Source organism: Dryobates pubescens, chromosome Z, assembly GCF_014839835.1.
Source record: "Dryobates pubescens isolate bDryPub1 chromosome Z, bDryPub1.pri, whole genome shotgun sequence".
NCBI lineage: Eukaryota > Metazoa > Chordata > Aves > Piciformes > Picidae > Dryobates > Dryobates pubescens.
Window position 1 is genome coordinate 117,378,582 of NC_071657.1, and position 12,714 is coordinate 117,391,295.

The following is a 12,714-nucleotide window of genomic DNA, read 5'->3' on the forward strand; positions in this document are numbered from 1 at the left end:
CACAGTCCAATGCAGCCCCATGTGGTATCTTCCCGACCCACACCACAGCCCCATGGGGCACCTCCTGAGACCCATAGCCCACCTCAGCCCCACGGGGCATCTCCCTGACCCCACTGCCTGCCTCAGCACCATGGGGCACGCCTTGAGCCCTGTAGCAGCTCTACACCCCACAACAGCTCTGCACCCCACAACAGCTCCACGGTGCTTCTCCGTGACCACCACCTCAGCTTCATGGGGTATCTCCCTAAGGCCACGGCATCTCCACGAGGCATCCCCCTGAGCCCCACAGCAGCTCCATAAAGCATCTTCCTGAGCCCTACAGCAGCCCCCTGGAGCATCTTCAAGCCCCACAGTCCAATCCAGCCCGCGGGCCATCTCCCTGAGGTCCACAGCCCACTGCAGCCCCATGATAATCACCCCTCCTCTCCATGAGGTGCCCCCTCAATACCCCCCACCCACAGGATCCCCAGCGCCCTCCCAGGCTCCACCGCCCCCCTCCTTCGCGGCCCCTTTAAGAGCTCGGCCCCGCCCACCGCGGTCGCTGCTGGGGCCGCGGCAGCCGCTGCTGACAACAAGATGGCGGCTGCGGGGCCGGCGGTCCCCGAGAGCCGGGTGCTGGGTTACACCCTGCACCGCTGGAGCAGCTTCTCCTCCACCTACCTGCCCGAGTGAGTCCTGGCCCTCGGCCTTACTCTCAGATTCGGTCCTGGGCCGGCCTGCGCCGTGGCGGGCTGCCGAGCCCGCGCCAAGGCCTGCGCCAAGGCCTGTGCCCGGGCCTGCGCGGGGAGGCCGCAGCGGGCGGCAGCTCGAGGGGAGCAGCGGCTCCGGCCGCCGCCGCCGCGGGAAGGGGGGTGCTGGGCTGGCCCGGCCCGGCCTGGCCAGAGCACCGGGATGGGGAGAGGGTGAGGAGACGGAAGGGCGCTGTGGGCAAGAGGCGGCCAGTGGAGTTTGGGATACTGTGTATGTGTAAGAGTCCGCACAGCGGGGTTTGGGGTCTGCGTGTCTGGAAAGGGCTGATCGGCAGGGTTTGGAGGTGGGTGTGTGCGAGTACGGGAGGCGGTGGGGTTTTGATGGAGCTGCCTGTGGGGGAGGGTCTATACAGCAATGTTTGGGAGCCTGAGTGTGTGGGAGGGAGTACTCTGCAGGATTTAGGAGGCTGTGAGTATGGGAGGGGGTGTTCAGTTTGAGGGGGGCAGTGCATGTGGTCATCAAGGTTTTGGGGGCAGGGAGTGCTGTATATGAGGAGGGCCTGTGCAGCAGGATTTAGGGGGCTGTGTGAGAGTAGCAGGGCTGGGGAGGGTGTTTGGGGAGGAAGTTGAGCACCAGCACCAGGAGGTGGGAGGAGTTGTTTCGGTTAGTGGTCGATGAACAAAAACTGGGGAGGCTTTGTGTGGGGTGGAGGGTCTGGGCTACAGGTTTGGGGACTGAGTAGGTGAGGGGGCCTGGCTGCCCAGTTGGGGTCAAGTAGGATGGAGCTGAGCATCAGGCTTGAACGGACAGAGCAGTGTGCATGGAGAAGAGGTAATCACCACGTATGGGCAAGGGAGGGATGCACGTGAGCAAAAGAAGCTGGCCCCAGATTTGGGTGAAAAGTGGGCACTATGTGTGGGAGAGGCTTGCCACAAGTTAAGTGGGGATAAGGGTAAGTAAACCTTCCTCCCCCTACTCTACAGGCCTGGATGCCTGTGGGAGGTGTGTTTTTTGGCAGCTAGGTTTCCTTTCCTGCCCCTGACCTCAAAACGCTGGTGTTTTGTTGAGCTACCATCACCTGTTTTGTGTGTTTTTTTGGGGGAAAGGGGTAATCTGCTGCCCTCTTGCTCTCCTGTTAAGAGTTCAGTGTTTGGCAAAAAGAGATGGGATCTCTGCTTGCAATCATCCATTTGTGCTGTCATAGTGGTGTGAACCTGTCTTGAATGGGAGACTTGTCCATGTAGCAGTCCAGCTATGGCCTGTTTAATTCCTCTAGCTAGTGAAAGTAAGATTTGGAGGGATTTTAATGTGGTCTAAGAGTGCTGGTTTTGATGCACCTTTCAGTAAGCTGGCTCCAGAGTTGGAGGTCAGGAGGACCATGAGGATGTCTGTGCTTGGACACCTTATTCATCGTGGGCTGTAGAGTCTGGTCTGATCATGAGTTAGGCTGCAATTAATAACCTTTGATTAAAATATCTTTAATCACACACTATCAACAAGGAATAGAGTTCCCTTGTTTGTTAACCAGTGATCTCCACTATCCAAAAGGAAGTGAATCTTAAAAAAACCAAAAAAAGGTGTTTCTGACTAAACTCCTGGTTGTTTTATCTTTCTATATATTTGCTTTGCTAGATGTTAAAAGGAACTGGATTCTTCTAATTGCTAATCTTTGGTGATAATTAAATAATCCCTTTAGCTTTCTTGTTAAAAAGACTTGGCTTTAAGGCATTCCTTTTAGGTCTGTGATCATGCTTGTAGTTACTTCTATCAGCACTCCTGGCTTTCAGCATTGTATTCAAGTGTTGATCCCCCAAGTAGGAGGGTGATGGTCCATTATTGGTCTCAGTGATGTGATCTAAAAACATAATGCCATCTTTCTCTTTGATGTTTGTTTCCAAGGCTCCCCTTAGTCCCTTCTGCTACAGCCTGGCATCAGGAATTAATGTTCACGTGGTATCTGCAGTGCTGCCCAAAGTCCTTAATGTCATTGCCTACTGTGACTTAATTCCCTTCTCTGTGGTGGGGCTGGTGTTATACAAGAGCATGACCTTGCATTTGGCTCTTTTTAACGTGAAGTTTAAATGTGCTTCTCAGTAAAAGCAATTTTAATGGCTTTTAAGCAATGTTCAATAATCCCAACGATGGGGTTATTCTCCTGTGTACTGACCTTGATCTGAAGGGTGCTGGTCCTGATGCCTATGAATTGTCATAGAATCACAGAATGCACTGGTTAGGAAGGGACCTCTAAAGGTCATCTAGTCCAACCCCCCTGCAATGAGCAGGGTCATTCCTGCTTGTCTTCTATGGAAATGTTGGGGTTTATTTCCGCTCTGAAAATGGAGGCTTTTACCTATGATTTAAGATTAGATTCTCAAAATGAGAAAACTTATAAAGAAACCTCTAGGAGGCTGGGTTTTTGGGGGATGGAGTGAAGATGGAACACAAAAATTGCTGGGACAGGTATGTGATATACTGTAGGACAAACACACAGATGGAGCTAAAAGTTGTCTTAGTATTTCAGACATGGAACAGAATTGTACTGTTCTGGGAAGATACTGGGAATTCTGGTTATGCTGTAGTTTGGTACATTTTGACCTTGAACTGAAAGATGATTCTGCCACTTGGAGATACTTAAAAGACACATAGATGTGGTGCTTAGGGCCATGGTTTAGCAGTGGACTTGGCATTGCTGAGTTAATGGTTTGACTCAATGATCTTAAAAGGTGGTTTTCAGCCTAAACAATTCTATGATTCTGTGTGTATAGCAATATGCTGATTACTGAATAACATTTATTCTCTTTGGGACTTGTGGTATTGCAAGCAGAGTGCTTGTGGAAGAGGAACTGAGTATATTACCCATGCTCTTGGTCATCTTGGTATGATTTTAACACAGTTCTTCAGTAGTTGTGTGGTTTTAAATGTAAAATGAAGATAGGAAATATAAAACTTTCATCACTGCTGTCCAGGAAAGAAGGAAGATACCCACTAATTTTTATCAGCTTATGCAATGCTGGACTGATTCTGAAACTTCTCAGAACACTGAAATCACCTTATAACTGCTCTTTTAAATAAAACCTCCCAACCCAACAATGAATGAAGTGTTTTTCAAAGCCCTTTCTGGTCACATTCTAGTTTAGGCTCTATTAAAACCCACCAGTTTCCAATGGTAAAAGTTTCTTCTTGTGAATGCCAGTGTCTTTCCTGTTGTGGTTGGTGGGGGTACCAGGGGATTAGTGCTGGATCCAGTTTCTAGTTGTTCTACCAGCATGGCTGTTACCCGTGTGTTTGCAAAGACCTTTTAAAAGATGAAATGAAGTTTGCCCTTCTTGAGGCTTCTAAAGCATAGTTCTGCTGTTTTTCTTCATTGGCTTTTACCTACCACCAGGAAGACGACTTGCATAGGGGAAGAGTTGGTCTAGTAAATAAAATAGTCTCTAGTTCAGGGGAGGTTGTGCCTTTGGGAAGAAAATTGATCCAATAGGAGATTTGTTTTTGAAACATCTGGTGTTTCCAGAGACACTGCCTGTGCAGAGGCATCAGTGTGTTGAGAGGCTTCAGCTTGTCCAACTTGGACCACATTCAACCCAGCATGTTGCCTGAGAATCCTCCTTCAGACCCCCTGCTTGCCTCTCTGTGGTTTCTCCCTAAAGGGATGGAGCCATGTGGGAGGGTGGTCCCTGATATCTTGCAGAGATTGGATTCAGGATTTGCCCCTCACCACCAGTCACTCCACATCAGCTACATAACCAAGTGATGGTGTCTTTTGATGTATGCTTAGAGAGGGAAACATGTACTTCATTCCTCTGTCCTTCTGCAGAAGGTGGTGAGCTCTGCCACATGGTGGGGTTTTTTGTTTTTTTTTTTGACATGCAGGGAATAAACAATTTGAACAAGGCTTGCATTGCCTTCTCTGAAGTTGTAGTCTTTGGTAAGGAAGAAAACCCAAAACTATTACTCTGCATTTCAAGAGAAGCTCTTCATATCTTGATTTGTTATTATTTTTTAAATAGCCTGTTTTTTATACCTGCTCCAGTTTGAACCATGTGCTAAGGTGAGTAAGAGATGAGGTATTGTGCTCTGTGTTACGGTAGTCGTGTGCTTCTTTCCATTGCCAAATGCAGGATCACTGTATCCTAGGACTGTGGTTGCATTGCTTAGAGTATCTTATAGTTGGCTGATGTGCTTGGATCCCACTTCAGAGACCAAGAGCAGTTTTTCATTGTGTTATGGTAGTCAGGGACCCCTGTGAGGAAGTTTCATCCCATTTCTGTTGCTCAGATTCTGAGTGTCATTCGGGTTTTCTCCAGAGGAAGATCAGTGTATTTCCTTGATTTGACTTTAGGATTCTCTGCTGGTGTTTTTGTTCAATTATTTCCTGTGCTAAGGTTAAGACTACAAAATAAGGTTGGTTTCTTGGCTGATAATTAAATGCCATTATCAGCCTCCTAATTGATAGTCATGTTTTCACTGCAGCACATTTTTATCAGTTTTGCTGTGGACTTCAGTTATTCTGGCAATCCCATTCTTTCCCACTTTGAAACTGTATAGTACTGCATCCAACCAGAAAATAACCTGAATTCCAGCTGTGCCATCCCCTGAGATTTCTGCAACAAGAAAAATGTGTTTGTGGCTAGTGAAACATGATTCTTGGATTCTCCTCCTACCACGTGAAACTGATAATTCAGATCTGTACCTTCTAGGTTCATAAATCTTCTTATCGATATGTGTAAGTCTTGAAGCATCTCATGATCAAGTTGAGATCTATGACTACTGAAAAGGTTATTTTTTTTCTGTTATGTTTTCTGATCTCAAGATCAATTTCCTTGATGAGGTGAAGATATCTTCTGTGTGAGGTCTCAGGAGTTTAGAGCTCTCTAGAACAAAATGATGGTCTAGTGAAGTGTGCTTCATTGCTTTTGGGGCAGGATGACTTGTGCTCAATGTCCATATGCTGGAAGTCTTAAAGATACTGCTTAGGTCCTACTGTGTCTTAAAGAACTTCAGTTACATAGCAGTGATGATTGCCCTTCCAGCTGTAGAACTGAAACTTTTGAGGTTTAGTGTTTGTGTTTGTTTGGGGGGTTTGGTTGTGTTTCCACATTTAAGCACAAATGTATTTTTTTGTTTCAATTTAAATTGCCAGCATTTATAGCTTTACTGGAGTATTTTAATGTAGCCAGTCCACTTTCCTTGGCCTAATTGCTTTGACTTTAGGAAGGAGGAGATGAACAGGCAGACCTGCTGGTGTAATGATCTGTAATGGTCAGCTTGCCATGTCTTTGCAATATTGATCAATCCTTTAACATTTACTAAAACTAGCTGGGGATGCAATCGGTGTCTCCTCAAGTGAGCTGACCAGCTATGATCCCCTGCAGTGACCCTGTGTGCAGAAATGTTCTCAGTTCTGCTTCTCATCCTTTTCAGTGTCCAGCAGAAAATACTTTTCTCCTCTTATTTGTGTGGATTTTCTGGATGTTTCTAGACAATCCCATGTTCTGACAGGCATTTCCCCCCTTGCTTACACCATTATATAGTCTAAGATTGTTCTCCAAAAGCTGAAATTCAGTGCTTCAAAAGTGAAAAATTTCTATAGAAAATAAAGTTACCCACAGATTGAATACAGAAATACTAGGTGATTAGGTGCTAAGGTGAAGTGGTGAGAAAGGAAAAGATCAGAGGTGGAGGGAGTGAAAAAGCCACAAAATTATGAAGTTGTTCATTCCTTACATTGACATCAGAAGCCTGATAGCTCATGCTGCCCAGGTGAAAGCACCGAAGCTGTAGTAGCAGAAAAATGTTTTTCAGCTCCAGTTGAAATATAGCTATTATTTAGGAGATGAGACAATTTTATTCACTGGCAGAAAGAAAAGGTGAAATGCTAATTGCTCTGGTTCCTTGCTGTGCCAAACCTGGCAGGACCTGTATTACTCCAGTGTTCAACCTCTTCTGGGATGGTATTTTTGGGCAACATTAGGAACTTAAAATTTTTGTAGGAGGTGTTGAAAGCATCAGGTTATAGATCATTTGTTCATCACAGGCTTGATATCCTGCAAGCTTAATAAAGGTTTTCTAGCTCCTGATTACTAATTACTTGCTTGAAGACTAAAACACTCTTTCAGACAGAACATGTTTGATCTTAAGGGTCTTTTCCAGCCTAAACAATCCTACAATTCTGTTTCCCTTGGGACAGCTGTTGTTACTGCTCAGACAGCATGTACTGTTAGTTTGATTGTTACTGCTTTTTTTTTTTATGGCAAAGAGCATAGTTTCTTAGTCTGTGCATTCATCTCCTTTTGTAGCACATCGCTGTTACAGTGTATGGTTAGGTTGATCACCACCATCCCTTTTTGTGTTACTGTGTTTTTTCTGTCGGGGTTAAGTGGTATGCAGCACTGAGTCAGCTTTCTATAGGTCAACATGTTCCAAGCATCCAAAGCAAGCCAGTGCTCGACTGATTTTAATTGCATGTTAGTTTAAACCTCTACAACCAAATGTAGTTTTGAGTTGGGTTGTGGGGTGTGTGTGATGGTTGGGGGTTGTTTTTTTTTGGTTTTTTTTTTGTCTACAGCCTCTTGAATGTTGTAGGAACAATAAGTATAGCTGGGTCTGAATTTATAGAATCTTGAGTGGTAAAGGTTGGAAAACACCTCCAAGATCAAGTCCAACTGTTAACCCAACGCTGCCATGTCCGTCAATAAACCACGTCTCTGAATGACAGCTGCATATTTTCTGAACACTTCTAGGGGTAGCAATTCCAACACTTCCTTGGACAGTGGGCAGCCTGTTCCAGGGCTTAAATGCTCTTTCAGTGAAGTAGTTTTTCCTAATATCCAAACTAAACCTCTACTGGCACAAGTTGAGGCTGTCTCTTCTTCTATTGTTTGTTGCTTGGGAGAAGTGACTGGCTTCCACCTTGCTACAACCTCTTTTCAGGTTGTTGTAGACAACAGGAAGGTCTCCTCTTAGCCTCATTTTCTCCAGGCTAAACAACCCAGTTCCCCCAGCTGCCCTTTACAGGACTTGTGCTCTAGACCTTTTACCAACTTAATTGCATTTTTCTGGGCACATTCTACCACCTCAGAGTCCTTCTTGTAGTGAGGAGCCCCAAACCAAACTCAGGATTTGAAGAGCAGCAAATACTGGAAGGGGAGGAGAGAGTGCTGAGGATGTAGACTGGTTGTTAACTTAGGTAGTTGCTATTTCAGTCATTACTTGACACTCAGAATGCATAATCTTTGAAAAATTATTTCCTGGATTGATTTAAATCAAGGAGCACAACTCTGTATTTAAGTTGAAGATGGCAGCCTGCGTGTCTGAATTTAAATGTCAAAAGCTACTGGGTTAATAGCACTTGCTCCTCCTCACCTGATGTGTGTGGCAGTTTCTGGAAAATTATATGATCCTGATAAAGGAGGGCAATTGCACACTGGTCATTTTGAGTTTGGTGCCATGTTCCTCCTGTCCTCACTGCCTTTTCTTTCCAGGCTGGCTGCTGTGTTCATAGTGTCTCTCCCAAACACTGGAAAAGTACCTAAAAAACATTGAAACTTTGGTTAGGACATAATCTGTATTTTTCTTAAATGCTTTCCTGTAGGTAAATTTTTTAAGCAGCTCTTATGATGACTTTAAATACTAGAATCAGAATGATTTAGGTTGGAAGGGACCTTAAGGATAATCTAGTTCCCTCTGCTGTGGGTAAAGATAGCTCCTACTGGAACAGGTTGATCAAGGCCCCATCCAACCTGGCGTTGAACGTTTCTAGAGTTGGAGCCTCCGCAGCTTCTCTAGTCAACTTCTTCCAGTGCCTCACCACCCTCATGGTGAAGAATTTCTTCTAATGTCTAACCTAAACTGAGCTTCTCCCAGTTTGAAGCCATCATCCCTTATATCACTCCATGCCTTTATAAAAAGTTCTTCTCCAGCTGTACTGCAGCCCGCTTCAAGTACTGGAAGGCTGCCATAAGGTCTCCTGGGAACCTTCTCTTCTCCAGGCTGAAAGATCCTGACTTTTTGAGCCTGTCCTCACAGCAGAGGGGTTCCAGCCCTTGGATTGTCTTCTTTTGGTCCTCCTCTGTAGGAGGAGTTCCATGTCCTCCTTGTGCTGGGAAATTCAGAACTGCATGGAGTACTCCAGGTGGGGTCTTCACTTTACTGCAGTGAAGCAGAGAGGCAGAATCCACTCCTTTGGCCTGCTGGCCATACTGCTTTGGATGCAGCCTAGGACACAGCTGGCTTTTGGGCTGTGAGTACACATTGTTGGCTCGTGGAGCTTGTCATCAGCCAGCACTCCTTCTCAGGACTGCTCTCTATCCATTCTCCATCCAGCCTGGATTTGTGCTTGGGATTGCTCTGAGCGGAATTTCCTAGCCTATTCTACATTTAAGCGATGCTCTTAACAGTGTTGAAATGGAAGGCAAAACTTTTTATTAGGTCAAGTCACCTGTGAGTAAGGACTTGCTGAGTGAGTTCCTTGTGCCCTTGCTAACTTCCATGGTTTGTCTCCTAAAAAACTTACACTCGGGTAAATTTTACTGCAGTATTTATTTGCTGCAAATCCAGTGAGGTAAAGAATCTAATACCTTTATCTTTTTTTGTTGAATATTGAAGGATAAAATTCATCTTGTTCTCAGTCTTTTTGGAAACTAGGGATTTATATCTGCTCAGGGAACCTTCTGGAAGCTTGTAGACTAGGTTGCTTGCATGCCACGTTGTTTAAGTACTTTGTAGATCCCTTAAAAGGATGGATTTGGGATATCCTTGTGGCTTAGGCAAGTTGAAGTGAGTGCTGAGTATGACAAGAAGTGGACAAAAGGAAAGGTTTTGGATATTATTTTATTCATTAACATCAGTTCAATAGAGTGATAGGGTGAAGCAGTCCTTATAATTGCTTATTTCATCAACATTTTAGGTCCTTAAAAATAGAAAGACTTGAAGTACATGGAAGAGGTCTGTTTTTTCGTTCATCTAACAATTCTTAAACATGAATTAAAAGAGACTGTGGGGGGAGAGAAAACCTTGAAGCTCAAAGCTTTTGAGCTTTTGAAGCTCAAAAGATTCAGCATCATCAGTTAAACTGCATCTAAACTTTAATCCCTAAGCCTGGGGCAGTTAGGCTGGTAATCATATGCCATGTGTGAAGTTACTGTGGTTACCAACATACATGAATAGCCCTGGCTTGATTTTCTTTCCAGTTTGTTTTTGTGCTGTGCTAATTCTGATGTTACTAACCTGGAGCTGGGAGCTCTTGCTGCTGAGGATTTGGTGTGCTCAGTGCTGTGATACAGTCAAAAGTTTAATCCATGATTTAGGGCTGTTGAGTGTCGCTGGAATAGAAGTTATTTACTAGGCTCACTGGAAGTTCACTATACTGGTGCAGTGTTAGCACCTATTGATAACATTTAATTCCTGGTGTCTTAGCAGGGAGCACTGGTGAGTCAAAATACCTCATTCACAGAAGTCTTGATGGGAGGAGTGAAAAGGAGTGTTACTGGAAGTCTGCAACATTCCATGTTTAAGGAGAATGTTTTTGTTGGTGTGTGTTGGTGGGTCTTTTAGAAAAGGCCTTTGCATGTCATTGGACTGGCAGCAATGAGAGCTTAAAAATAAATTCTTCATTGAAAAATAGAGAAACTGGTTTTAATGGAACTATTTCAGGCCAGAGACAAGTGATACCTGGTTTGTATAGTCCTCTATCGTCTAATAAGTATGGTTCTGAAAGATGATTTCTAAATTCACCAGTTTATTTTTGTGTGCTCTACTTGCTGAGCTGTTTTACTTTTGATAGATGTGATAGAAGTAAATTTATCATGGTTTAAATGTTTGTGTGAAATGTCTGCTGAGGGGGAGATGGAAGTGAACTTGAGTAGTAAATTGACAAATGACAGTACAGTATTTAAAATTGTAGACTTGTGTATGGGTTTAACTCAAACTTTGTCTTACTATTCACGAGGTCCTCCTGTGCTGCTTAGCAGTGGGGTTAGGAAGTCCTGTGTTTTGAAAATATGCAAGATGAAAACCCAGCACCTAGGAAGGATGTTGACTTGCTGGAACGAGTCCAGAGAAGAGCAACAAAGTTGGTGAGGGGTTTGGAACATAAGCCCTACGAGGAGAGGCTGAGGGAGCTGGGGTTGCTTAGCCTGGAGAAGAGGAGACTCAGGGGTGACCTTATTACTCTCTACAACTACCTGAAGGGAGGTTGTAGACAGACGGATGTTGGTCTCTTCTCCCAGGCAAGCAGTACCAGAACAAGAGGACACAGTCTCAGGCTGCGCCAGGGGAGGTTCAGGCTAGATGTTAGGAAAAAGTTCTATACAGAGAGAGTGATTGCCCATTGGAATGGGCTGCCTGGGGAGGTGGTGGAGTCGCCATCACTGGAGGTTTTCAGGAGAAGACTTGACGGGGTGCTTGGTGCTGTGGGTTAGTTGTTTGGGTGGTGTTGGATTGGTTGATGGGTTGGACGCGATGATCTTGAAGGTCTCTTCCAACCTGGTTTATTCTATGTATTTATTCTATGTATTTATTTAAATTCCAAGCCCTTGCTTCTGGAATGTGTCATAGAATCATAGATTGGTTTGGATTGGAAGGGACCATAAAGATCATCTAGTTCCAATGCTCCTGTATAGGCAGGGTTGCCACCTACTAGACCAGGTTAATCAAGACCCTGGGCAGATACATACTGTGAGGAGCTGCTGAGGGAGCTGGAATTGTCTAGTCTGGACAAAAGAAGGCTGATGGGAGCCCTCATTGTTCTCTGCAGCTATCTGAAAGGAGGTAGGGGTGATGTGTGTGTTTTTCTTCTTTCTAGAATCTAGTGATAGGAGAAGAGCCATCTGGATGTATTCCTGTGTGACCTGTGCTAGATTCTATGGCCCTGCTCTGGTGAGGGGGCTTGGACTAGGTGATCTTCAGGGGTCCCTTCCAACCCCTGACATCCTGTGATCCTATGTGATGATGAAAAAAGGTTTCTGGAACAAACAGTTTAAGCCTTGTTACCAAGTCAGAGCACTGATGTAGCGATGAGACACCTTGAATACTGTGTTCAGATTTGCTCACCTTACTAACAAGAAGGGCATTGAAGTGCTGAAGCATGTCCAAAAAAGAAGTCGGTGAAAGGCCTTGGACACAAGTCCTGTGAGTAGTGGCTGAGGGAACTGGGGTTGTTTAGACTTAAAAGAGGAGGCTGAGGGAAGACCTCATTGTCTGCCTCAAAAGAAGTTGGAGTGAGGTGCAGATTGGTCCCTTCTCAGATGCAGCAAGTGTCAGGACAAGAGGAAATAGCCTCAAGTTGTGCCAGGGAAGTTCAGAATGGATATTAGGAAAAATATCTCACCATCCCTGGAGGTATTTAAAAAAATGTCTAGAGGTGGCATGTTTGGCATGGTTTAGTGGGCATGGTGGTGTTGGGTTAATGATTGAATTTGATTTTAAAGGTCTTTTCCCACCTTAATGATTCCCTTACCGCATGATAGTTGTGCACGTTTTGCTGCATTTCGAACAGAACGTTCTCCTGTCTTCCTGTCATTATGATACTCTAAGGAGAGACCTTTTCTGATAGAGAGAAACTTTGACAAAACCTAAAGAGCTTTTATTTTGACCTGCTTTAGGTTAAAGCCATAGATACATGCAGCTTTTAAACATTGCATATGGTAGGCTTGCAATCACCATTATCTGCAATAAGCTTCTGGGAGGTGCAGGAGAAGAATGTCCCTGGTCCATGGAATAGCATTTTTTTGGTGGTGGGTGGTTGTGTTTTTCTGTTTTGCTTGGTTAGGAGTGTGTGTACATTCCAGTGTCTAGGCTGGGCTAGAATATCTGCGCAGATGCTTTGTACTGGCTGGTGTGATGGTTCCACGTCTTTGAAATAGTTGGCCCACCACATCTTACAGTCTTCTGTGAAGTAGACTTAGTGGAAAGTTTAGCCTGTGTATTCTAGTGGCTGTATTCTTGCTATTCTGTTTTGGGATGATTGTTGGGGGGGACAAAAAGGAAAACCATTTCATGGAGAGCCCCAAAGAGTGAGTGTTT

The 12,714-nt window shown here is 44.8% G+C and overlaps 1 protein-coding gene across 1 annotated transcript in view; it reads left to right on the forward strand.

The window, feature by feature from the left end:
- The first annotated feature begins 552 nt into the window (after window positions 1-552).
- MKLN1 (muskelin 1) overlaps window positions 553-12,714 on the forward strand; it is a 116,166-nt gene continuing 104,004 nt past the window's right edge. Inside the window, exon 1 of the mRNA XM_054178606.1 lies at window positions 553-668. Coding sequence (XP_054034581.1) covers window positions 577-668 — 92 coding nt within the window. The 5' untranslated portion in view covers window positions 553-576. The remainder of the gene's footprint in view (window positions 669-12,714) is intronic.